Source organism: Takifugu rubripes, chromosome 19, assembly GCF_901000725.2.
Source record: "Takifugu rubripes chromosome 19, fTakRub1.2, whole genome shotgun sequence".
In the NCBI taxonomy this organism is placed as follows: domain Eukaryota; kingdom Metazoa; phylum Chordata; class Actinopteri; order Tetraodontiformes; family Tetraodontidae; genus Takifugu; species Takifugu rubripes.
This window is the reverse complement of record NC_042303.1, coordinates 15800799-15827853: the sequence shown is the minus strand read 5'-3', so window position 1 is coordinate 15827853 and position 27055 is coordinate 15800799. Positions and strand designations below refer to the sequence as shown.

Here is a 27055-nt window from a genome sequence, read left to right as displayed (position 1 = left end):
AACAGATCTTTAAACCCTCATGGTGATTGATGGAGCTGCCGATGCGTCCATAAGCGAGAACGAACTCTGCGGCGCAACGAAGGCAACATTCAAATGAAATTTGGGGGAGACTTTATTTTAGGCTGCGGTCTGATGGATAAGGTACAGGTGGGTGGTGACGGGGGCCTGGGAAAGTTTGGGTGTGACCGGCGTCTCCAAACGGCTCTCGCCTCCGCGGAGGCGTTAATGGTCACCATACATCAACGGTGCTTGTGTCTGCTGTCGCCGCCGGGACGAGCGCCGCCCGACGCGACTTAATGATCGGAGTTTCCAAAGGAAATGAAGACGTATGAGGTCCGACTGGGCGTCTCTCGCCCTCCAGTACGTAAACAGATGAATACGGATGGAGCAGAATAAAAGACATCCCCGTTCTCCCGTCACCCGACTAATCGTGACCTCTTCGTTAAACTCTAATGCATTTCAGTTTCAACGGACAGACGAAGAAAAATGCATCTTTTTTTTTAAATTCATTTATTCCCTCGAGGCAAAGCTCATTAAATAATTACTTACAGTATATACAGTAAGAAATCTTACATGGCTTGGTCACATGCACATTTTCAAATAATATAAAAACCCAAAACCATATTTACACATGTACACTTCTGGAAGAGAGGGAGGAGCCTGTGCAGTAAAAGGCACACGTGACCTCTGACCCTGCATCTGAAACCACAAAGGGAGATATTTCTGGCGGTTGCATGGCTTATTTAGCTCTACACCCAAACCTTCTCAAGCAGCTGCAACCATGTTGGTGTAGGTGCGATCCACCACTTTTGCAACAAAGCCGTAAGGCGCCGCTGACCCCACCCGGGCGTCTTTTCAGAGGGAGTGATACAGCGGGCGGAGAAGTCATCCCGCGTTATCCCAGAACACGCAGCAGGGCCTGCCACCCCCGGGGGCCATGGTTACGCAGTGAGGCCTGCAGGCGGAGGCACGTGGCTGAACAGAGGTTTACACTGGGCCTTAAATGCTAAAAAGTCTGGATTGTTCTCCTGGCGTTGAAGCTGATCACTGATTAATGACACCTCAGTCAGATGGAACGTGAAAGGTCACTTGCGTCACTTTACAACAGCGTCTGCAACGGTGCGGCATTCAGGTGCCGGTCCGAAATGTGGCGGATGATTAATTTCTCATGCCCCGACAGCTTCATGCAGACAGGACACGCTGATATTTACCGCAGACATCAGAAGACGCAGGCTGAAAAATGACCTCGGGTGAGAATGTAGTGACCTTTTCCCAATCAAAAACACAAGAACGGAGGGCTAGCTTAGCACAAGGAGGCCAACGAAGACCGGGTTTACTCTCAATCAAGTATTTACAATTTCATTCTTTTTGGAGCTCACAATAAACGTGTTGTTTATTAGCCACTGCATCAATATTCCACAGCTGGAACCTTCACGCTGCCGATTTAACAGCTTTTCTCAGAGACGCCACAAAAGGTGTCGGCTGTTCCGCGGTGGAAAAATGTCAAGTGGCTCCTTTCAACACAGCCGCTGGGGGCACATGTGGTTTAGCCCAGACACAGAATCTTTTTTTTTTTTTTTAACCTTGGGAATCCCGATTGATAACTAGAAAAAAGCACATGGAAAGATCAAATATTCCCGTCTGTGTGCTCATTTAATACCTTTAGTGTGATCATAGGATCTCTGAGAGCGTTTCACTGGGTCCGATTGTTCCAGGAGAAATATGAAGGTTGGATGTTATCGCCTGTCTCTGATCTAATCTTCTGAATAGCAATATGATCTGTCTGGGCACATTAATATTAAAAGGAAGGCTCGGCTGCATGCAGACAGCCCGAGAAATGAAGATGGAGCTCTTATGCTTCTGCGGCACCAAGAAGCTGGAAGCAGAATCCTCAGGTAACAGCAGTAAAAGAGGCACGGACAGTTCTCCACCCCTCCAGTTTTATACTGTATTAACAGCTATTATTGTGGTTTCTAAAGCTACCGTAGGGCAGATGTTTACTTTTCAGTTAAACATCAGACTCGTTACCTAAAACTAGGTTAGAATTGCATCCAGGAAACAGAGTATTCACAGCAGAGTTCATTATCCAAAGTGCATGGAATCAAACTGCAGAGGAGTTCATTATCCCGCAGCCAAAACGTTAAAAAGCCTCCCGCTCTGAAGGCGTGAGGAACGAGCCGCTGGATGAATGCAGAGGCTGTTACGGGGGTGTCCAGTCAGTTAATGAGCATCATCATCATCATCACCATCATCATCGCGGGGCTTCCGTCTGCAGATCTACGAGCATGGTCGCCACAGAGCGCCTGCAGCTCCAGCACCATGTGAACGGGGATGAGCTAAAGGCTTCAAATGAAGGCTGTGGGCCCTTTTTTTCCAGTTCAGTTCATTTTAAATCGCGCCACCACAGGTGAGCGCGGATGAATCCACAGTAAAAGAAGAAGTTTGTGACGCCGCCGCAGGAGTGCGTGCCCCTAATGTCCATATTATGTACCGATGACAACAGCTGTACAATTTCAAACACATTTCAAATAATTACAGAGGAGAAAATAAACATCAGTGCACATGTCGCGTTCAGCTTTGGCCCGATTGGGAAGAATAAAGATTAATGGAGAGGGGAAAAAGAGTGCCTCAACAAGCACAAGAAAAGTTGAATTCATATCAAACAAGGCTTTTGGTTGATACCCAAAGTCACAGGTCAAGTAATAAATGAGGGGTTTTTTCTACCTGAGTTTCTATTAAAAATATTCAAATCAAAAAGCTTTAGAACCAACCCCCCCGACAAAACTACACACCATGTGATTGCTTCTGAACGGCATTCCCAAAGAGTCGGGTTCTCGCTGTTGCTTTTGGGAAGGAGCGTCAGAGCTGAATCTGTTCCGCTGCAAACGCTCCAAACCCAACGCGGAGCAGAACGCCAAGGCCATCAGGTGGGCTGGAGAACCGTGACATCCCTTTAAACCCCCCCGTCTGAGCCTGCCCCCTCATCGGATCTCTACGTGGAAGTTTTCTGCTTCTGAACGCAGCAGCAGCAGCAGCAGCAGTGGGTGGAAAAATGTTGAGATTTTAATTAAAAGAAGAAGAAGAAGAAAAAAAGTGACCTACTTTCGCCAGAGTTATCTTGCCTGCTGCAGCAAGATTTTCAAATTAAAACGGCATCCAGAGACGCTCAGTTGAAGGGAAGGAGGGCGGAAGGAGGACGGTCGGTCGGACAGGCTCGGTTGCCTTAGCGATGTGTGTCTGTAGAGGGAGGGGCTTGGAAGATGAGGCAACACTCAAGTGAAAACAACTCAAAGATGTCATCTTGGCGCGAGTACTTCCTTCTTATTCCTTCTTAACTAGCGGAGCAGATATTACAGTCCAGCCGGACTCCTCTGGGCTCTGCAGCCATTTTAGCTGTGCTGTACTTCTTTTTTTGCAAGGTCAGCAGCTTCACTCTGCTACTCAGGGGGCCCCAGAGCAAACATCTACAGAGATGAGAGGATCCTCCACATCTGAGACTCAAGGAAAAAAAAAAAAAAGGTCAACCAGCAGATATCTGAGCGTGGAGACCCATAAGAACCCCCCCTTCCCCCCGCCTCCCCCAGAACTGAGGTAATGAAGATAATAAATTTAAAAAAAAAAGGGTTGCTCGCCACCAAAATCTGTGGCTGTCAGTAGATGAGATGCCCCAGAGTTCAGAACATTCTGCCAAGGACAGATGATGTAGTACATGACCACTGTTCCACAGGGATGGAAGGAGAAACAGTCCAACGTCGACACGTCGGCAAGATGGTAGCCGACGTTCCCGAGGAGGATTTAAATTGTCAGATTTTTTGCCTCCGACTAGAACTTCCACCCCGGCTTTGCCCTCCGATTGCTTTGGAATCTGTCTCCGAACAGGCAGAGGACGGGTCAGCAGCTGAGGAGGCAGCGGTTCGCCCGCCGAGGCAAACACTTCAGCCGTCACCTCTTCCTCCACACCTTTGACAACCAGATCTTCACCGTCTTGTCGCTAAGGCGGATGAAAGAAAGGGAGAGACAGAGGGTGGGTGGCAGGGTGGGTGATGAGCAAAGGAAATCAAGGAAACACAACAAAGAGAGAAAATAAGAGAGGATCAATCACACAGCCTTCCCTTTCAAAACATCCCATTGTACATCAGACACGGCATAAAGAGGTTGACTTCAAAGTGCGCTTCACACACGCTTCATTACATCCTCCTTTATGCAGTCTCCAAAACACTCTCGCAGCGAGATGACATGTGTTAAAGACAGAACGACTTATGAATCCACAAAGATTGCCTTTGCTTTATGTCCAGAACCACACAGACGGAGCTTCTGTTCCTCTGTTGATACCAAACTGAATAAAAGTTTAATGAAAACGGACGAATCTGATCTGCTAAAAAGACCTTTGCAGATTTAGTCTCTTCAGGTCAGAGAAGCAGTTTAGATTTTTAAATTAAGATTTAGCGGCAGCTTCTTTCATGGACATTTCATAACAACAAAGACTCGTGTGCAGCAGGCTGGAAAATGACGCTCCCTCATCCACCTCTGCCCTCCGCCTGCAGCTGGAGCATTACCTCCTATCTTTCCAACACTGGACTCATTAATCCAAACACGAATGAATCAGAAATTACTTTGACTTCTATTTCCAGCAGTGTTAATAGCATCCCGCAGTAAATATTGATGATAACAGATCATAGTGGGAGCGTAAATTAGCATTCTGGAACTGCAGAAGCTAACGAGTAAAACTGGAAAGACAAAAGAAGCAATTGGAAAAATTCTAAAAGGAGAGAAAAAGAAAAGGAACAAGCACAAATGTACTGAGAGGAAGAACAAGAGGGGAGGAACTCAGGGGGGACACGGAGGTGGAAAATAGTGAAGAGAGTACCAGAGGAGAGGAGGGTTGGTGAGCAGACAGAGGCAATCACGGAAGGCTGGTGGCTCGGCCCTTAATGGCCAGCACCCGTCGAGGAAGACACGGAGTCAGACCTGGCACATAGCTCCAGAGCTTCACCCTACAGTCACTGGGGTTGACAAAGGCGGGGGGGAATGGGGGAATGGGGGGGTGGGGGGGGGGGGTTACGGTCAGGAAAACCATTGAGAGACGATAAAGAATGAGATGATGGGAATGATCACATGACCAGGCAGAAGAAAGAGTGAGTAGAAAGTTAACTTCAGAGTGAGAGGAGCTCAGAGTAAGAGCAACACACACACACACACACACACACACACACACACACACACACACCTGCAATGAAGCAGTGATGAACCATCATCTGAACTTTATTCTTAAGAGGTAACATGTTTGTTACATAGTTCATATTTACCACACTTTTGGACTTATTGTCTTTGAAAAGACAACTTTGTGACAGAATTGTTGCTTAAAAAGTGTCACATTGGCTGTCAGCAGTGGATATCAGGAAAAGAAGTGTACAAAACTTTAATTTCACTCTTATTTAATGGTGATCACCATCAGTGGTACTGTCCACATCATACCTGGATGCGGTGAAGATCTGTCTTGAGTTGGTACATATGGCGTTAATGGGGCTGTCGTGACCTCTGACCTCTCCTATAGGAGTAAAGTTGTCAACATTCCACACCTTCAGCATTCCAGCCCGACAGGCACTGAGCAGCATCGGACGGCCGGGAACATGAGCCAGCGCGCACACCCAGTCTTTATGAGCATTTGGGATTTGCTGTATAGACAAAGTTAGACAGGAAAAAAAGATGTTTTAATTATTCATAAACATGTGCCTGAAAAAACGACTCCATATAGAAAGTCACAACTCAAATGCAGACGCCTGGTTGGTATGAGGCGACTGTCCTCACCACCGCAGCACTGTGAATACATTAAAAAATCATCCATGAATAATTTACCAGAGATACGGGGTCAGCACGCCAAGCGTGCTACACTGGATGGTTTAGTAAACTTCACAAGTTGTTTGCTGTATTAAAAGCTTAATCTTTTTGCCGTTTTCCGGCCACTCGTGCAGTTCACCTTAAAATCAATCAGCTTGCAGCAACAGAGTTCACCCGACAACCTGCCGCCAAGTGGCTCCGAAAGGTTCATTAGTGCTGCTGATTCAACCTTTAATGGCTTCGAACTTCTTCCTCTGCCAATTACACCAACAGTTAACAAGTGTCATCAAAGTTCTGCCCGTTATCCTGCAAACTTGGGAACTCCAGGTGGTCGATTTCAGGTTTCCCCACATCAACTCTCAGAATAATGATGCCCAAAACCGTGTCTGACCATCAGTTGGGCCACAAAGCAGCTTTTTGCTTCCTGTTTTCCTCCCAAACGGTCCGAGCTGAGAGTGAGCTGAATAATGCAAGCGCATCGCTCGCACGCCGCTTATAATTCATGACGTGCCACGGCATCGAGAGCAGATGTCACGCGCGATGCTTTGCGTGAGCCGCGGCCTGTGTTTAAAAGCGCAGGGTGACTCGGAAGCTCTCGGGAATTCCGGATTGACTTTCCTGCAGGGGCTCTTTTCGCTTATGAAAATGGCGAGCTGTTTCAACAAATTAACAAAGCGAACGCCTGTATAAACCATTAGTGCACGTGGACTCAAGTGCCCCCCGATGAGCCGAAGCTTTGGCAGCGTCGTTGTGGACGCACGACCAAAACTGAAGTCGCCGCGTTGTTAAAGTTTGCGCCATTGCGGGAAAAACAAGCCTTAACAAGAGCAGGACCTGGAACGGACCGAAACACAGGCCGACCTGTTATCCCAGCAGGTCCCGACGCCTCCCTCAGTGGAACGGGCGCTCGTTCCTTCCTGCTCACCTGCAGCAGGAGCTCATTTATCCCCCGGATCCTCTTCTGTACTCTATTCCATGTATTCTGCATCATGCTCTGTGTGTGTGTGTGTGCGTTAATTGTGTGCAATTATGTCTTTTATTGTAGTATTTGGCTCTATGTATGCAGGGTTATTATACTGATGAAATGAACAGTTGACTTCTGATGGCCTGAATCTTCCTGTTTTGAAATTAAAATGAGACTTTTACCAGCTGTTAAGAGTTGGAATGCAGATTTCAGATATTTACAGGCATTTTCTATGCAAACCAGCGTCCATTAGCACAAACACGCAACACTCATTAAGCAGATTACTGCCGGAGATGTTCTCCTGTATTTCGAGGGGGGGGTCTGAACTCTTATCTGTCCTTCCCATTTCAATGCCTGTTCATAGCCAGAGGTGTTTTATAAGTGCAGTGTTGTATGAGCACATCTGAGGTGTTGCTGTTATGGCTCTAAAAGACGCCCCCAGATTTGAGAGTGGCTTCAAAGATGTACTGGATATTAGGACTAGTAAGAATTAATTCTGATCATTTCCCCCTGCAATAACTGTCTCATATCAGCTTATTATGCGTATCTTAGTAATAAAGTCCAATGAAATATCAAACATCAATACAGGCGCCACATATTCCAGAGTAGATGCCCACACAATTAAAAACACATTATTGGTGTCTAATTTGTCTCTTGCCGTATTAAAATTCCACTAAATTCCTCCATTTCCACAATTTTAATCTACGTCAATTGAAATGTAAATTCAAGAGATGTTATATTTTCATTTGACACAATGACGTCTCTCCTGCAGCGTTGCCATGGCCACGGTTCATTCATGCCGACATAACAGACACTAGCTTTAATATAATTAGCCACAACTCTTTTTTTTGAAGCATAAACAGGAAAGAAACAAAATTTTTGATCATAAATGGTAAAGAGCCCTGAAAAGGATTAAAAACTACTGAATTAACATGTCATGTCCAACATAATTTAGAGTGTGAAGTTACAGAGAGATAGAGAAAACTCCCATTCATTTAAAAGATAAAAGATCAGCAAATGTGCAGGCGGCTGAAGAACACAACATGCACCAACTGCACATCACTGAGTGTCTTGAGCCCAGCAAAGCACAAAATCCTTTAATGGAGGTATTCTGCAATTCATTCTGAAGTAAATATCAAGTGGGAACCATAACAACAGTTGTGAGAAAGGAGGAGCAAATTGCTTTACATCCGCGCACATATGGCTTGTGCATCTTAACAGCGGGCTCACAGCAGACCAGCCTCCAACGGTCGTCTGTAATACTCTATTAGACCCACAGCAACAATTTGAAGCCTTTACACAATTGCCAGAATACCGAGGTACATGGGCTGTTGCTGGCTGCTTCAGGAAGGAGGTTAAGGTCAAACAAAACCCCGATTAGAACTAATGCAAACAATAAAAGGACATGATCTGCACAGTAATGTAGGCTGTGAGCCGGTGAGCCATCTCCATCTGCCCCCTGAGAGCATTAATGTGCTTTATTAACATGAAGAGGCGGCTGAAGACATGAGAGAGGGGGCAGAACGCACGCCGCCCCGCCGGGGCACCTGTGGCCGTGGTGCAACGCGGGACCCAATGCAAATGTTGACACAGCTTCCAGCTACATTACACACCACGACTCTCTGTTGACTTTGCCCCCACAGCCGACAGGAGCGAGACGCGAGGGGAGCCGTCCACGAACCGGCTCTCAGCAGGGGGGCAAAGGCCCGAGCGGTTGAAGTGCCCCACGTGCACTCAAAAGCCATTAAACTTACTTCATTCATCAATGTGGCGACAGAAAACATGCCGCAAGTGGTACAGATGGCGGATATGGAGGTTCCTACGGTGTTTTAGCCAGCGTTTGGGCCGGGTCGATGTGCGTTTGTGTGCACGTGTCACATCATTCCTGCAGGTGCATATTGTTGCTGTAAAGGGACACCGCGGAGTGACGTTCTGCTCAAGAACCTGTTCCCCACAATAACGTCCCAGAGCCTTTTCATCCTGTTTCCACGGTGCACGACGCCACGGGCAGAACGAAGCTGGAGGTTTTAAACCTTGATGCAGGAGCTCTACAATCACATGAATAAATCTTTCGACTCTGCCTTACTTGGTGCCTTCTCTTCTAACACTTCCTTCTAGTTTATACATATACATTTAAAACAAGCGAGCGTCCTTTAGCGGCGTAACAGAGACGCTCAGCGTTCGCTGCCTTATACACTATTAATATTCCTGCCGCCGTTGTTCGCGAGCTCGGAGTGAAGAGAGTTTAGATGCTGAGGGGCCATGTGGGAGAATATCTGAAAGAATCCAAAGGAACAACTCATCTACGATCTAAAACCAATGCGAGAAGCACAGAAAACACCTCACACACTGTCACATAAGACACAGCTGAGCTTCATGAAATCTCCCGCGGTCTCCAAATGCATCAGATAATCAAGCAAGAGCTCACGTCTCCTCCGTAACGTGAGATTATTAGATGATCTGAAGGGTGTAGTTAGATCCAATCGGAAATAATGGACACGATTAGGACTACTTCAATTTGATGTTTAATTTCATTTACAAAAAAAGTGATTTCCCTCCCCATCTGCATGCACGCGTTGTGATGCTGCCAAGGTTTTCTAAGCCTTCAGGGAGGTCTGAGAGACAGACCTGCAGAGAGCAATTTCCTCTGTCCTGATTCTTTCTTGATGTTTGTTTGTTGGTCTTTGTTTCTAAATTGGCAAAGGAAAAACAAAGGCAACACTCTCACACACACATACACACACACACACAAACCTGAGTGAGCTCCTGCTGTTCCAGATCCCATTTTTTGATGCCGTTGTCTCTGGAGCCGCTGAACAGCACATCTCCCTGCACGGACAGGCACTCAATGCCATCATAGTGTGGTGGCTCAAAGTTATGAGCTGGACCTACATTACCCAGAGTTCCCTCTGCCACATCAAACACCTGGAGATAAAAGAACAGAATGGCAAATATTAAAAAATATTTTACTAAAGAACATAATAGACCTAAACAAACCTTTAAGTAGTTGGTGATTGTTATTATTGTGTGCTGTGTGTGTGTGTGTGTGTGTGTGTGTGTGTGTGTGCGTGCGTGTGTGTGTGTGTGTGTGTGTGCGTGTGTGTGTGTGCGTGTGTGCGTACCTTGACATAATGGTCTTTGGAGCCTGTGATAACCTGATCTTTGCCCAGCAAAGACTGTCCCACTGTCAAACACATAACTGATCCAATGTGACCCATCAGCTTCCCCATCCCTTGCATCCTATAAACACAAACACACACACACACACACACACACAGTATTATTGGATTTCACTGAATAAACTTCAGGTTGCAGAAGAAATCCCATCAGCCTGTTGTGAGCAGCTCTGTTACTGAGACCAAAATATATAGAATTATTTTTATCTAATGTGTCATTAGATTAGAAGCCTCTTATCAGGAGCCGCCGCATCATAAACTGTACTAATCCACTGTTGATTGCTTCCTCAAGTAAGATAAAAACTACGGGAACGACGTGACCACCATCAACCATCTTCCTGCACACCTGCCAGCAGAAGGACTGAAGACAAAACTGAACAAATTCTTTCAGTTTCACTTGGACCTGCTTCTTATTCTGTTACATCCTCCTCCCCGACCAGCGGGTCAAAGGATGGCATCATTAACATCACCATTTCTGACACCCTCTTCACTTCTCCTGGCTCCCAGCGAGGTCGTTTGCTCTCTCCCTTGTCATTTTTTCCATAAATGACTGTGGTTCCCTCCAACCCGGACCCCCACCCTGTGCAGCTGGATGCAGCCAGTCCCGTTTCTGCCCTCGGGTCTTACACAGCATCGCACATCAGCTCTGCAGCAGTTTAGGTGTGAAAACTCCTGTCTGGAACTCAGTGTAATCAAAACCAAGGAGAGGAAGCAGACATCCTGCAGACATGGAGCTGTGACAGGGCCCCCCACCAGAGACGCCAGTGGAGGGTGAGAATAAAGAACTGGCTTGATGATCTTCCTCCAGCCCAGAGACTATCAGGAAATGTCAGCAACAAACGTATTGGCTCAGGGAGATGAGGTCATTCAGGGTCAGTGGGAGCATTTGAACAAGCATCCTACTGCTCCTTCACTGATGGTATGAAGGCTTTTTTCCCTCCACTTGCTAGCGTAGCCTGTGGAACAGGAACTACCTTCTGAATGCTGCCTGAAAAATGACAGGAGACCTTGATAAATCTCTCTGCAGAACATCAGCTTCTCTGGCAGGCGTTAACAGGCCCCCCTCACACTTTTATAACTGAATTTCACTCATCAGGCTGCAGCAATCACAGGAAAAAGCAGAAATCCATCTTCAGGAACATCCTCAAACAACTTCCTGGTCCAGCATCCAATGCTAATGCTATTATCAGCTAAGCTACTGACACTGGCAGATTTGAGTGCACAGCATTAAGAGGATGCGAGGAGTGTACCTGTTGAGGTCCCACATGCGAACCGTGTTTCCAGCAGCAGCGTAGAGCACAGAGCCTGTTGGGTTCAGGGCTATCTGGTTGATCTGACACTCGCCCTGCGCAAAGGTTATTGTGCGGGTCGTGGTGCCGGCACAGGCGTCGCCTGAAACCACCTGCCCAGAAGAGCTGTGAGGAAAGGAAAGAGGCAAAAAAAAAGAAAACATTCAAGAGAAATGGTGACTGAGAGTCGGATTTTAAAAATCTCCTTGGCTCTAGCTTAACGCTTGATCAGCTACAAGCTACGGGAAACTTACGTAAACGTGCGGACGCACTTGGCCGTGTCGCGGATGTCCCAAACCTTGATATAGGAGGTGGAAACGGAGAAAAGCAGGCAGGAGGAAGGACAATACTTGACCGACACCACGTTGTTTGGGTGGCCTTTGAGGGTGATGATCTCCTGACCCGTCACCAGGTTCCACATCTTGCAGGTGCGATCTGGAGGAAAGACGCACGCAGTGAGAATAACGATGGAAGTTCAACTGCCTAAAGAGTGGACGAGACTCGGGGACGTGGGGGAACTGAGTGGCTTTACGTGTCAGCTCACCAGGAGCTAAAGAATGGAATTTAGCGGATTTATGCTTGTATCGGTGTTTCCGGCGCTCTGGGCTGGAGCGACTGACATTTCTTACACCAACGCTCCACTTCTCTTCTTAAGGTGGGTTAAGAGCAGAGAGCATAAAAGGCAGAACTGTCAAGGAAGGCTCAGCTCATCGTGGGTTTGAAATGACAGCACGCTCGATCGGGACAATCAAATAGCTCCACGGGCGGAATAAAGAGCTAAAGCTGAAAAAAAGAGTGCGGCTTCAGCTCAGGTGAAGCACCTCAAAGAAGCTGCTGATAAGTTTATCCAGCAAAGGGAGAATCTGAAGACATCTTCTACAGGCTGCCACGATCATCTGGAGCCTTTAAAACTGTCCTAATCGCTGCGGCTCCCCTAAAGAGACGCGTTTTTTACCTTTGGAGCCAGTGAACAGCAGCTCGTCTGTAGCATCCACACACAGGACCGGCTTGGAGTGGCCCTCTGCCACAGACAGGCACTGCAGCGGGGCCGTCCGACCCCCCTTCACGCCTCCGATGGGATTTATGACGCCCCTGGAAGGTTGAAGCGCAGGCATGAACACGGCGCACATCACAAACCCTCAGTTTAAACAGCTCAGTGCACAAACACAAAAACAACGCATGCACACACACACACACACACACACACACACCTTCCCGAGTTTCCTTTGTGCTGCACAACACACCAATTAAAGTGCTCCAACAATTTCAGCTGCTTCTCTATCCATCTCCTCACTGTCAATCCCTCCTGGCACGTCAACGCACAGACACACACGTGCACAAACACACCCGACCGCTTATGTGGTCTCAGTCTATGTAGCGGAGCCGCTGCCCCCTCAACCCCCCGATCTATGTCCTGACAGGCCAGAGTCCCCGAGAGCCCGAGGAGCCGTCAGCAGAGTGAGACTGAACAGACAAGGGTGAGAAGAAGAGGAAGGAATGTGGGAAAATTGGTCCCTGGTGGGATTCCTAATAACAGCAGCAGTAGTTAAAGTGTGTGTGTGTGGGGGTGCATGTGTGTGTGTGAGAGGAAGATGTGGGTATTAAAAGAGTGAGAGACAGCTGGAGGATGACAGGGGGAAAAAATGAAGCCAGATTCTGGCGACAAAATTTGGGACCAGATTTGTTTTGGGAGGTTTGGCCAAGCGTGTACGAACGCCGGAGCGGTGGAGAGAAAACACACACACAAAAACGCACACCAAATCAAATATTAAACGTGGCGTCGCATCTCTGTCATATTTCACTGTGGATAAAAAGGCAAACCAAAATAAAACCAACCGTCAATCAGCAGCCAGTGAGAGAAGCAAAATGAACTGCATGCACGTATGAACACACAGGAAACGCCTCCGCCTTAAAGCCGGAACGCCGATCACATAAACCTCATCATAATTGCACGCAGAGGTGATCAAAAATAGCTCCCATCCATAGATTTTTAACTCTGTGAACAGCAGGGCTCCAACTGACCGCTCGTGTCTTCAAAAAAACCCAATTATTAAGTCAATTATTTCAGTAAAACAGTAAAAATGTGCAGCGTCTGGAACCACATAGTTTGAATAAGATTGTTTTTCCACTGACACATGTATCAAACTTTGCATAATAGCATCTATTTTTTGGGGGGGGGCTGTTGACAGAAAGGATTACAGTGGGGGGGGGGCAGGATGTTGATGGACAACGTTGTATCACAAACGTAGCTGCAGTGTTGGGCTGTAACGATCGTCATATTTCTCTCCTGGATAAGCAGATGCGATATTACAGCGCGCGTCATCACTGCTTAATGCAGCACTCTGTTGTCTTCCGCAGGCGTGCTGCTCGGCTCCAGGCGCCCGTGGAAGACATCAGCGTGGCGCATTTGGCACCATGTGAGGACTGTTAATGGATGTTTCATGGCCAAACTCCGTGAGGCCAGCAGAAGAGGAGATCAGGCCGTGCTTTCTGCAGGGAGCAGTGCGGTGGTGAGAGCTGCACTAATGTCCTGGTTACGCAAGGAAGAAAACAGGACTGCTTCTTAAGATTTAATCAGATTTAAATAATTGTGCAGATCACCGTTGGCATTTCTCATTACTACTGTATAATAGTGGGGATCTAGCACTCGAGTGGGTGCCAATCCAATAATTTTGGTGATGAATTGGCTGAAATATGGATGGTTATTTTGGTAATTTCGCCATCAGGAAGGCAGCTGTTTGCTGGAAACGCTACTCGGAGTCTTACACAGGCCAGCAGGTCTCCATATTGGTGGTTAAAACATGCACCCCAGCGGCCGACGCGGGAGAAAAACAAGGAGAAGCTGGGATGAAGCACGGAGGGCTGATGGTGACGACGTCAACACCGGGTGAAGTAACAGGCAAATGGAGGAAAAAAAACAACACGGCAACAAACAGTTCCTCTACCTGAGCACCTCGGAGAGCGAGGAGTCGCTGTCATCTGACCTGGAGGCAGAAGAGGAGCAGGACAGGGAAGGGCAGGACGGGGAGAGGAAAGGGTTAACCACACTGAAGGAGAGACAGGGTTACTGGAAGGATGTGACTGGAAACGAGTTTAAGCAGCGAGCAAACAGGTAGAGAAGAGCGGTCAAACAATGAAGTTTGTCCAGTGATTACAGCGTGGGCGGGTTTCTCTGGACACACTGGACACACCGGATTGCTTGACCGCCCCAGGTGATTAAATCATGTTTACTGTAAGGACACCCAGGACGGCTACGATTAAAACTTTTAAACTGATGACATTATTATGTGTTCAATAAAAATAAACTGCTCTAAACGCAGCAGCTAATGAAGCTAGCCTGCAGCTAACGACAGCAGCTGTTTTTTCCTGGCGCCCCAGGACGTCGATCAAACTGTCCTCCCCACTAAATGGCTTATTTTTCTGCTCGGATTTGATTAAAAACTATTTTCCCCTCACATGTTCTAAAGAACAGAAACTTTAGAGCGTCACTCCATCTGTGGCGGTGACAGGCAACTGTCACGGTTCGGGAATGTTTTATGCAGAAAGGCTGGAAATTCTGAAGGATTCCCAAAGTTCCCGGCACCACAGGCGCTCACTGCAGTGTTTATTTTAAATGAGGCTTCCTCAATGGAGGAAAGCTGACAAAAAGTGGAATAATTTAACATAACGCTCATAAAAAAAAATCACATAGTCACTCATCCCCCTGATTTAAGCCTGCTTCCACATTTTCTCTTTCCAGCCACATTCAAGCAATAAAGACGGAACAAACACGAGAAGTAAGTTCACAAACAATCAGGGAAAATCCAGAAAAGTAGATAAAATTCGTCCAAGTGGAAGGTGAGCCCACCTAAAGCTGCTGCGGGACACAAACATTCACACCACGCAGACAGAGCGCCCCCACAATCGCTCAAAGGGGAACTTTGGTGATTGTATAACACACCAATAAAAGAGTTATTATATTATAAATATTTTATGGCCTCAGGTTTCTAACCATGCAAGTCTGCTCTTTGCACTCACGAGCAATAAATAAAACGGTTCTGAAAATGTCTAGAGGCTGCAACACGGTTGAAGGATGAGCGATATTGGTATTTGCAGCGAGCCCGGTTCCTGTTAGCATAGTAATATCCACTTTTCTCTCAGGAGAACTCCTCACATTCATTAAAAATGGCATTAAAATACAGCTTTAATACAACAGAAGGGGGGCCGAAAATCAATTTTCCTGATCTTTGTGCGTTTCTTCTCAGAGGCTGAACACACAGTCACAAGAACAAAAACTAGACCAACAAAGAGCAGACTTTCCTTCATCTTGTAAACACCAACACCACCAACATCATCTATTCCAACAACAGAAATCTTCTCTTTTCAGCCCCAATCATGCAAGACTCACAAAAGCGATCCAAACTGGAATTTATTTTAATAAACAAGCCCTATTTAGCTTTGCATTAACATTTGGGAGGATGGATTATGTGTCAAATCTCTGCATCAATCTGGTGCTTTTAATTCCACCGATACAGCTGCTAATGTTGCTCATAGGAAGAGCAGGAAGAAGCCACTGCCTGCCTGAACCCACCGTCTGGACGCAGGCTTCTCGTGCACGGAGGGAACATGAAAGAAGCCCCACGTTGTCAGTCCAAGTCAAATCAAAAGGGGCCAATCCATGACAACGGCTGCACCCAGAGAAGACGAGGGAGAATTCATTTACCTACCGCTGCTCCACATAATGAGCCCTCGCACGCTCCCAAACACCCACTGACTCACATGTACGAAGCGCAGGGCGCGACATTCCAGCTCGGTTCACGCTGCCCCTTCTGGAGCGACGAAGCAGCCACAAAACTTTTAGGCGGATAACGGCTGAAACGAGGACGGCGCGGGGCAGCGACGCGGGCTGGAACCGAGCGCTAGCACACGTGGAGCAGCCGGGATCGATTGTCGGGTGGAGACGACGTCGTCGCTTCGAAGAAGATTTCAAATCAGCCGGAAGGGGCACAAGCGTTGCGTGGATTACATGTTAAAAATCTGATTTTGCTTCTCATTGCGTGGATTACATCACCAGAGGATCAGACCATGTTTCTGTCATGGTGATTCTATTTATAGATGAGAAATAAAGAATACAATTAGCTCTGAGTAAGCTGTCTAATACGGCGTTGGATATCTACAGGACTGCTCTGATTAGAGGCCCACATCGGATATAGAAGGCTCACTGGTACAGAAATATGCACCTAACCTTCTAAAGAGAGGAACCGCTCGCTTGGCTCAAGTCAAGAGTGTGTGGAGGGAAAAAGGGACCAAAGCTGAAGAGGAAGAACTCACTTGTCCAGAGCAGAACCTTGGGTTTGGTTGCTGGTGAGCCTTGAGAAGACATTGCGGTCATTCCTGGTCCTCAGAGGAGGGGAGGAGGGGGGCGTGTAGCCGTCAGTGGGCCTGATGAGAAGACGGAGGGTCAGGAAGGAAAGAGGAGAGAGAGATGAGCTTAAGGAGAGATGGGAGAGAGATACATAATCACGGCAGTGCACGTACCTGTACGCTCGATCGTATGATTTCCTTCTCATTAAAGGGGAGGTGTCATAACCACGAGACTGCCTGGGACTGACACAAACACATTAAGGGTTTTTACAGGCGGATTAAGAGCTTAATTAAAGTGATTATTATGATTCACTTACAATGTGTGTCCCCTGACAGGTAGGCTGATGGTGCGGGATGCACGTTCCCTGTGGGGGTCTCGCAGGGCCAAGCTCAGTCCCAAACTGACTGTCGCCAGGCTCAGGCCGTCCTCCTGGATGTCTGTCAGCGACGCCAGAGATTTGGTGATGTACTGCTGTTTACTACTGGATGAAGCATCCAGACCAGGACCCAGATACTCCGCCGACACGGCCTTCATCTGCCCAGAGAGCCGAGGCTCCACCTGGGTATAAATAATTATATGCATTGTTTTAAACACTAAAAAAATATATGAAAACACCTCCCTGAGGAGAGAAACACATCAATCATAGAGCAAACGAACCGCATAATGAAAACCAATAACTGAAATTCAATAAAGGAGATTAGATTATAAAAAAACAGCCGTCATTCAGGATTTTACCAAGCAAAAAAATGAATGGAAGGATGTGTAATGGTGCGACTTTGCTGCCACCCTGTGGCAATGTTCGGGAATTACAGCTGCTAAAACAAGACGATAATGAACAGAAATTTGCACGCATTTTTCTGATTCACAACCGTCTGGAGCACTCAGCCCGAAGAGAAATTAAGGGTTTTGTCAATTTTGTGAGATTATAAATTGAAAACGGCACATGCTACGGCAAATGACTGATCAGTCCAGGGGTACCTTTATTTTGAAATCATCTTGGCTGTTGGATTCCTTCATTTGAGATACACTGTTGAAAAAAACCCAGAAAATTTAGAGTAAATTAATCACAATGTGAAAAAAATTAAGAAATTAGTTGGTACTATTTTAGCAGCCGTACCTGCTGTCAGAGGCTTGGCTGAACTCAGACGGCTCCTCATCTGTGCTGGCATAACCATTTTCTGGAAGTGAATGAAAGTTGGTTTTTTTCCTTGAGTGGATTTTCTTTTTTAAAGCGGACTCGGCTTAAATATTTTAATATTTTTAACAGCCAGGGAGACACAATTAAACACTCACCCTGTTGCACATTGTGGATAAGAGCCTGGAGCTCAGGGATATATTCTGCCTTCTCTCGCAGGGCATCGAGGATCATATGATTGTGTGAAGAGCCAATTACATCTGTCTGCCTCAGCTGACCTTCCAGGAGTCTGATCTGAGCCTCCTTCTGAGCTACCTGCAAACTCTAAACACAAAATAATCTGTGAGGGCAGAATTTTCCTGGTAATGTGTTAGAACAACTGTGAGCATATTAGACCTCCCGGGAAATACGTTACAAGCAAAATGATGTAATACGCAGATTTGCCGCAAGAGGTCAGTACCACGCTAATTTCTGACGACGTTAAGGCGCATGACGTCAGCAATTCGCCTTAATTCACTGCTGTCTGATAACAACTCAGGAGAGATGCAACCAAATCAGATGACAACAAAAGATAAATATTAACTAATTCAGGTTTGTATGGAGGTGCTTCATGTTTTATTTATCTTCTTGGGACATTTTCTTGAGAAGAGCGAAGGCTCACTTTGTCTATGGAAGCCTTCAGGAAGTGATCCAGCAGGTGACGAGCTTCAGCCAGAGAGCAGGAACTGATCACCACAGAGGTGTCCACTGAGTCCAGCTCATCCTGCAAAAGAACGTAGACTGACGTATAACCGTGTGTTATGTGTGTATGTGTTTGTGTGTGTGTGAGAGAGAATACCTTGGTCTCCTCTATCTGTACGATGGTTGCCTGGCAGTCAGACAGGCTGTCGTTGATATAGTCGATATTGGCGTTCAGCACCTCGATCTCTTCGCCGATTTCCTGCAGGAGGCGTTCCTCTGCTTCGGGTCCCTCCCCGTCTGCCATCAGAACCTCCCTTTTGTGTGACAGTGATTCCTGCTGGACCGTCAGCTCCTCTCGCTTCTGACTCAGCAAAACAGCAGCCACACCCCAGGAAGTAAAATATCCGCCACATTTCTTTTTATCATCATGTATCTAGGGCTGAACCTATTACATAGCTGCCACACTGGTCCTAACTGCCTCAATTAATTCAAAAATATGAGTAAAAGTTTAGTTTTCCAGCTAATTTTGGATGTAAGACAGAACCAGACGTTCCTACCTTGATGAGGCGGTCCATGTCAGCTTCCACGTTGGCTATGGTCATTCTCTGCATCACGATATCTATGATGCGCCGCTCCAGGGTTTGCCATTTCTGACGGGCCGACTTGGAGAAACTGCTGGTTCTGTTCGCCACTCCGCTGTTTCCCAGGCCTCCCGGTTTACGCGGCAACTTCTTCCGATTGCTGCGGAGGAACGGAGCAACACATCTCAGAACTGAACAGAGGATGTTCCCGGTCAAATAAATCAAGTGCTCCTGCTTACCCGATGACCTTGGTTCCGTCCATGCTGCCCTCGCTCTCTCCCATGTATCCCATCACGTTGTTCCTGTTGTTCCACTGTCTCACCAGCCCGCTCACTGATCTTCCCGTCTCGGCTTCGGAGCTGCTGGCCGCCGTGCTCGCCGATAAATCCGCTCCAGAATCTGTAACCGAAGGGCTGTGGTTCCAGCGAGCCACGCGCCCGGCCACGCGGTCCGACATGGGCTTCGCCAGGCGGCGTAAGGCGGTCACCTCCTGGGTCTTCCTGCGCAGCACCAGCTCCTGCTGCCGCTTCTGGGACTCAAGCGCTCGAATCTGGTACTGATGGTGGGAGGAGGGGAGTTAAGATTTGAAACATCTCCATATTTCCTGACCGGGTGTGAACAGACGCGCGTTCTCACCTCTTGCCGACGTTGCTCCTTCTTGAGCTGAGCGATCTCCCGGGTCCTCTTGGCCTCCACCATCCTCCTCCGCTGCTGCTCCTCCTTCATCTGCTTCATCAGCGCCACCTGGGAGGACAAGGTGGGCCGTTATGGAGCTCTCGTTCTTGGGCGTGCCCCCTCCCTGTCCCTTCCTCCGCTCTCCTCACCTTGGCTTTCTTCATCTCGTTGACCTCTAACTGGAGTTTCTTCAGCTCCCGTTCGTACCTGCCCTGGTTCTTCAGCAGACGCGTGTGCTCCTTCTGTGCCACCTGGAGCTTCAGCAGATCCCGGTTCATCTCCTTCAGCCGTTTCTCGTACTCCTGCTTGATCCGGTTGGCCTTCTCCTCTGTGTAATTCTCCATGGACACTAAATATGGTGCCAGAAGTGTTGTTTTTTTTAACTTTTCCTCTCCTAATTTACTTCACCTCTGGCTGCTTTAGCCGCCCAACCAAATGAAATTGCGATTCCCCTGAAGGGCCGGACTCACTGAGGTTCTGGAGCACTCGGTCGCGCTCCAGCTGAGTGTCTCGGATCTTGTTCTGCAGCAGAATGAGCTTCTCCTCGTACTGCAGCTTCAGCATGAGCAGCCTCCTCTGACTGTTCTCCAGCTCGTCTATCAGCCGCTGTTTTATCTCGATCTCGCAGGTCAGGTCGGCCAGGTCGGCCTGGAAGTTGTCTGCTTTAAAGAGGAACGCAGCAGCCAGTAACGCATCTCGTCCGGAACTCGTCTGTTGTTTGAATTAAAGAGGCTGATTTGCATCTGAAAGTGAGGGATGAGCTGTCAGAGACGCACCTTTGTCATCAGAGTCCGAGTCCGAGTCGACCAGACTCTCGTCGCTGTCGAAACCGTCCTCCTCCTCCTCTCTGCCCTCCTCCTCGTCCTCGTCTTCATCACAGCCGCTCTCCTCCTGCAGCGGCGACATGATGTCCTGCTCGCAGGAAGACGACAAAAAACTGTGTTCGGTTCTGATTCAAGCCACGTGGGTGCCGATGCCGGGCGTCTACCTCTGCGTAATTATCGTCCGAGTCCATGTCTTCGTTCTGTCCGTTTTGCCCGTTTTCGCGACCCTGCCCAGGCTCCCCGTTCTCCTGCAGTTTCACGCGCTTCTTCGAGCCTTTCTCCAACTCTGGACTAAAGAGGGAAACCAGATTACAGATAACAGGAGTGTTTAACCTCGCGGCGTTTGTGTTTGTGCCAGCGAGCCAGTGAGTTAATCGATACGATAGCAGCTCGAGCTGCCTCCACCGGCGCGATTACACGTGCTTTTCCATGTAAGATGAGAGATGTCGCACACAGCTCACAAACACCATTAGCCCTGCGGGAATGCTGCCAAGAGATGTGCTCGCAGCAAATTCAGACCTCTAACATCGTTAATACTCTACTTCACTTCATCTATCTTTCGTCTTCCGTCCCAACTTCCTTCTCTTACGTGTTACAACAGTGGCTCTGCCCACGCTGACTCAGTGAGAAGTATGGAAAGAAAGAAATAAGCTGGAAAATGGAGATTTCCTGCAGGGCTGCAACACGGCGCGACTCTCCTAACCTCATCCTCCGCTGCCTCCTCTCCTTCTTCTTAAGCCTCTCGATGTCCAGCTTTGCTCGGCGCAGCACGTCCGACATCTCGGCCTCCATGGACATGGGAACCGGGGAGGAGCCGAGCGGGTGCCCGGGGACGGGGGTCAGACTGGAGGCAGACAAGGAGGGGCGTGTGGAAAGCCTGGCCACCTGCCGTCGCAATGACTCGTTCATCGCCTCGCTCTCCAGCAGCTTGGATCTGAGGGCGGCAATACCACAAACTTCTTCATTTGCTTTTATCACCACACTATATTTACAGTTGAGGTCAACATTCAGGGTTTGTAGCATTTACCGAAGTTCTTCCACCTCCCGGATGTAGTTCTGGATCAACGATCCGATCTCCTCGTTGCCTTCACCTGGATGTTCAAGACAGGACCACTCTCGCGTCACAGACCATCAAATGTGGGTGCATGAGTGAGAAAAGCAACACGGCCCACGTACTTGACTTGATCAGCAGGTTGCTGACCTCGTGGGCCAGCAGATGCGTGACCCGCGTGTTGAGGTGATCGATGGTCTCCTGCATGGCTTTCACCCTGAGCCGCAGCGTGTCGTTCTCCCTCTGCAGCATGGCGTTCTCCTGATACAGGTCGCTGTAGCCCTCCGAGCCATCTTCACACGCGACCCGCTTCCCCTGCGGAGGAGACCCCACCCTCGTCATGACCTTTGAACCGCCGCACCCGCTCTCTACTCACTCGCAAACACCTTAAGTGGCAGGCCAACCACACAGCTGCGGTTGTTTAAAAGTAACTGGTGGCTTTGCAGGCGGCCATTGTCGTATTCTGAGCGATTAATGCTGAAACAATCCCGTTGTGTAAGCCCAGAACAGGGAGTTACTGTGTAATCCACTCATGGCTGGCAGACTTCATTACTCGCAGACGGCAGTCACATTACACTGTTTAATGCCAGACGGAGGTCAGGGCACAGACCGTTATTACTGCCGCACATTCACCTCCAGTAACGGCTGCAACCTTCTTAATCGCAGACGTCAAACCTGGAAAAAAGGAGCGACCACAATGTCGTATCGCTGCCCTCCTGTTTCATCCTTCCTTCCCTCATCCTGTCTGCACTCAGGCGTCCATCCAGGCATTAATGGATGCATTCCAGTAAAGATGTGTAACCTGACGCTGCTGCAGACCTGACATATTCTCTGCCCGGTTATTTTCAGCAGTTCCATCTCTCTCTTATAAAGATGGCGGCATTGCCTCCGTCTCTCACCGCCTTAAACTCCGTCAGCTCCATCTGAAGTCGGGCTATCTCGGCACGCAGGGCGCTGATCTGCTGGCTGGTCTTGTCTTGGTTCACTACCACTTTGTTCTTGATGTTTCGGGCCCGGTTGGCGTACTTGAGCGTGTTCAGCGTCTCCATGAAGTCCCGGTCGGACGGACTGACGCAGGCGATCATCAACGTGCGACTGCAGATGTGGGAAAGATGCGAAAGGTATCGCTGATTCCTGAACTACGGATCGAGCTGCATATTCATTTCTTAAATCACAACAATTCTACAAGCCAGTTTATAATTTTCAAAATTAGTTTTCATCTTTTACAGCGTTTGACTCGGCGTTTAACACCTGTGTGTACCTGTTGCCTCCCAGGGAGTCCTGCAGAAGTCGAGTCAGTTTGGAGTCTCTGTAGGGGACATGTCCTCCCTTCTTCGTCTGGTCTCCTAAAGCACTGATCACATTTCCCAATGCCAGCTACACACACACACACACATGCACACATGCATTTTAATTCACAAGATCATCTGTAGATCAGAATACACAAAGACACACACACGGAGAAGATTCTCACCAGTCCACAGTTAATAGAGATCCCCTCCCGAGCTCTCTCTCCTGTGGCTCCCGTACGTTTCAGCCTCTCTGATCCGGCCAGGTCTACAAAGTTAAACTTGGCCATCAAAGTCTCAAACTCTGGCTGGGTGATGGGGGTCGAGTCCACGCCGTTCATCTCCTCTCCGCCCCCATTCTGCAAACAGAGCGATTGCAAATGTCTTGTTGGAAAAACAACTGACAGAGGTGTTTAATCTCTCGGCTTTGTCCCGCTCAGAAGGGATTTTACGAGACCCACCTCACGGTTCCTCCACCTTTTTAAATCAGACTCACCATTTGTGGCTGCTGGCACACTCTCATCTGACAGAGATGGATGGTGAAGATGGCGTGCGAGCGGGAGCTTTGAGCGTTCATCTGGGTGCTGGCTGTTGTCCGGGACAGAGCGCCGAGTTTCAGACACTGCAGCAGCTGCGGGACACACGTAATGTGGAGAGCATTTGGATCTATTTTGTTCTGCTGGATCATCATAAACCCCCCTCTGCATGAAGGTAGAAATCATCCCTTTGACCTTGTTCAGGGTGCATCTCTGCAAACATCAAACGCTGCCAAGCACAGGGTATTTCTTATTTTTACCTACTGGATTTTCTTTTCACTCAACCTGTTTATGAGCTCCCCACCCCTACACATCCATCTCCAGCTCCTTGCCCTGCTGTGACTCTTTTCTCCTCTTCCTTGCTGCTGTTTGAATTCAATGCTCAAACAAAATCTCACCAATCTTGTTTGTCTCTTTGCATTTTTCTCCCTGCTCCATCCATTTTTTTATAAACACAGGCTAGAGTCTCAGCCCGTGCTCACTGTAACCCTCCACAAACGCATTGCCTGTCAGCCCTGTTAACCCCTTCTGTCATATTCTCATCATATCTCCACTAGCTTTTTTCCATCTGCAGTTTTGACCCCACTGTATCCGCCTTCTGCTACGAGCACTAACAGATCTAACAAATGCGTCTCGCTCTTGACAACTGATGAATTTACTCAAGGAAAATTTCGCAAATAACCACAAACCAATAAAAGGAAACACCTTGCGTGCACAAATATATGTACCAAATATATGTATTTGTAATATATGTACAAATAATATGTACCAAATAAGAGCTGGAAACTGCACACACACACAAATACACACCTCCTCTTCTGACTGCACCAGTCGAGAAGTGACCCCCGTGGTGTAAATGCTGCCGCCGGCATCCTCGTGGATCTTGATGCTGGACTTCCTGCAGCGGCTCTCTGGATCTCTGGTTCCGTCAAACAAGTCCAGGATCTCTTCGTTGTACAACTGTCATAAACAGAAACACACACACACACACACAGATTATTAAATAACCTGCACATAATCAGCAACAGGGTGTCACATTTGGACCCAATCAATTCTCCTATTTGTAACGTCTGTGTTGCCTATTTGCATACAGGAGGTCAAAAGAGTGACCTCTAGAAATAAAAGAGGCCACAAAGGTCAGTTGAAAGGTTAGCTATTCACCCCCAACACACACACAAACACATCTGGTTACTATCGACAGAAGTCTTTGTTCTGAAAAGGTCCCAAAGACAAGAGAATAAGAGAGATGAGAAAAAGACGACTCAACCTGAAAACACTGTGTTGTTATAGAATTATTCTTCAAGTAATCAGATCAGGCACATGCTCACATATACATTTGTGTGGCCCCCCTCCTCCATGATAGCCTAAACAATTCCCTGCCAGAAACCTCCACAGGAAATGATTACTTGTCATATTATCTCATTGTTGCTACACAAGCATCTCTTCCTCCATCTCATCCCTCGCTCGTATCCATCTCCTCCCCTGCAATGATGAGCAATAATGTCAGAGGTAATGGTCGCCGTTATTCAGGGCACACATTCCTGGCCATCTGTCATCACACTGTCACTTCCTGTTTGTCGGACAGCGCGCTGATCCCCTCTTCTCTTTGTTTTGTCCCATCTGGTTAGAGTTAATATGGACCAGCATCCATAATGCACACGCACACACACACGCACAGCAGCAGGGCAGCACACACCTCCAGAAACTGGGCGCTGACTTTAAACTCGGGTGGTTGGACGCCCGCCTCCTGGGCGCGCACCTTGCTGCTCTGGATTCCCTGGAATAGCTGGTGAACGGCCCGCGGGATGATGCCCTGCTCCTGCTGGCCCAGACTGACGTCAAAGCCCGTCCCCATGGTGTAGGTCTTCCCCGAACCCGTCTGGAACACAGTTCATCGCCTTCATCGTGAGTGCCCGTTGGTTGACACATGTATTTCCTGTTTTGGGTATTGTCATGCTTATTAACACTAATATCTAAACCTTAGCGTCATACCTGGCCATAAGCAAACACAGTAGCGTTGTAGCCTTCGAAGCAGCCCTCGATGAGCTTGTAGACACAAGCCTGGTAGATGCTCTGCTGCTCTGAGTCCACATCGAACACAAAGTCATAGGTGAAGGCTTTGTCCTTCCCCAGCAGGACCTGCGGCTCTCCAGGCGCAACCAGCGTGCACACGTGACAGCCCTCTATCTTCTCCTTGGCCATTTGTGGGCGAATCCTGGGGGTGAGGAAACAAATGTTGTGTTTGCATTGTTTATGAAGAATTCAGACGGCAGCATTTTAATACTCGGTCCCAAAGAATAAACTATTGTGACTGTTTAATTAATTATGCTCGTGCATTGCTGGCAAAGAGGATCCGTGATGCCAGATTTTTCTCTAAAGCTTTCAGATTTTTTGGAACAACTGGCAGAGAAAACTTTGAGAGAAAAAACAAAAATCAATGAAAGAACCATTTTGAGGAGGATGATGATGAAGGTGGCAATGAGAAGTCAAACTTTAAAAGGCTGTTTCGTATCTGCAGTTAATCCTGATGTGTACAGGTCTGCCGGGCTTCACTTTCTGAGGTAGTTCACTAAAGTTAATTACTTTCATCTGGCCTCCCTGGTGCAAAAATAATCCCTGATTAAACGAGTCTAAAGGAAAAAAAAAAGACTAAAGACTGAAGTGACAGAATGAGGTCCAAGCGGCTAAATTTAGCATCGGAACCTGACAACAGCTACCAGAACAGTGGCGTTTTCTGTTTCCTGTGGCCTTTTTTCCAAGGCAGAAAATGCTGTAGACGCCCCCCCCAAGTTAAGCATTCATCTCACTCGATACTTAAAACCTAATGACTGTCACACACCAGGCCAGGAACCTCTCAGGGACGGATGGAAATCATTCAAATCAGACGCAGAAGTGATGAACCAGCAAGATCCCAGCGGCCGTAAATGGAAATGTGCTGCTTCCTTCACTAGCCTGTATTTCTACTGTAACATTCTACACATGGTTCTTCCCTAACAATAAAGAAGAACCACACCCACAACCCCCCCCCCCCCCCCCCCCCCCACCCCTGTAATCAGCTGACAACATTTCTGCTCATTTGGAGGGTTTTTCCAGACAAAATAAAAAAACCCAGCATGAGAACAGCCATGCTGCTGCATCTTTACCCCCGACAGCATGAAAACAGAGAGCAGCTTGCAGACAGATGAGCCCCTTTTATGACGAGGTGACCTTGACACTGAGGTTAATGTATCTGAAACCACGGAGCCCGTATGAGCGCCGTTAAAGCCAATTACACACAGCAGAGCAGGCCTGTGTGTGTGTGTGTGTGTGTGTGTGTATTGTGAATATCTAATGAAGACTTTAATGGCTTTAGTGTGTTTGGGTTGCCCTGGAATCATGGAAGCATTTTAATTTATTAACCTTCAGACCATCTCAGATTTCTCATCAATCGATTCCCAGCAAAATTTTACGACTTTTACCCGCTCTGCTTCACGTGCGCTGCCTTCATTAACATCTCGTCCCCCAGCGCGCCGAGTTCACCGCTAACTCACAATTTCAGCATCGCCGCAGACCCAAGTCTAGCGTTTGCTTGCAGATATTGGCTGCTTTATGCTTCTCAGCACCAGTTTTAAATGCATTCTTTGCATATTTTGCCCCGACGTCCGCCTCTGTCTCCAGGCTGAAACATCTTAA

The 27055-nt window shown here is 47.9% G+C and overlaps 1 protein-coding gene across 7 annotated transcripts in view; it reads right to left on the bottom strand.

Annotated features, from left to right (window-relative positions):
- Positions 1-493: 493 nt before the first annotated feature.
- Positions 494-27055, bottom strand: part of kif21b (kinesin family member 21B) — a 36898-nt gene continuing 10336 nt past the window's right edge. The window contains exons 2-35 of one of the 7 annotated variants that reach the window (XM_029826257.1): positions 25376-25598; positions 25080-25262; positions 24194-24343; positions 23344-23478; positions 23033-23206; positions 22820-22935; positions 22458-22653; positions 21684-21873; positions 21535-21598; positions 21211-21441; positions 20672-20798; positions 20460-20595; positions 20154-20345; positions 19833-20032; positions 19645-19752; positions 19248-19564; positions 18985-19168; positions 18585-18788; positions 18408-18509; positions 17905-18070; positions 17729-17789; positions 17590-17638; positions 16928-17169; positions 16785-16853; positions 16578-16688; positions 14213-14251; positions 12223-12359; positions 11522-11702; positions 11229-11393; positions 9925-10042; positions 9557-9727; positions 5476-5675; positions 4868-5003; positions 494-3991 (exon numbers count right to left, since the gene is read on the bottom strand). In XM_029826257.1, the coding sequence (XP_029682117.1) occupies positions 4904-5003; positions 5476-5675; positions 9557-9727; positions 9925-10042; positions 11229-11393; positions 11522-11702; positions 12223-12359; positions 14213-14251; positions 16578-16688; positions 16785-16853; positions 16928-17169; positions 17590-17638; positions 17729-17789; positions 17905-18070; positions 18408-18509; positions 18585-18788; positions 18985-19168; positions 19248-19564; positions 19645-19752; positions 19833-20032; positions 20154-20345; positions 20460-20595; positions 20672-20798; positions 21211-21441; positions 21535-21598; positions 21684-21873; positions 22458-22653; positions 22820-22935; positions 23033-23206; positions 23344-23478; positions 24194-24343; positions 25080-25262; positions 25376-25598 (5041 nt within the window). In that variant the 3' untranslated portion in view covers positions 494-3991; positions 4868-4903. The remainder of the gene's footprint in view (positions 3992-4867; positions 5004-5475; positions 5676-9556; positions 9728-9924; positions 10043-11228; positions 11394-11521; positions 11703-12222; positions 12360-14212; positions 14252-16577; positions 16689-16784; positions 16854-16927; positions 17170-17589; positions 17639-17728; positions 17790-17904; positions 18071-18407; positions 18510-18584; positions 18789-18984; positions 19169-19247; positions 19565-19644; positions 19753-19832; positions 20033-20153; positions 20346-20459; positions 20596-20671; positions 20799-21210; positions 21442-21534; positions 21599-21683; positions 21874-22457; positions 22654-22819; positions 22936-23032; positions 23207-23343; positions 23479-24193; positions 24344-25079; positions 25263-25375; positions 25599-27055) is intronic. The other 6 variants (XM_029826258.1, XM_029826260.1, XM_029826259.1 and 3 more) reach the window with 6 other exon arrangements.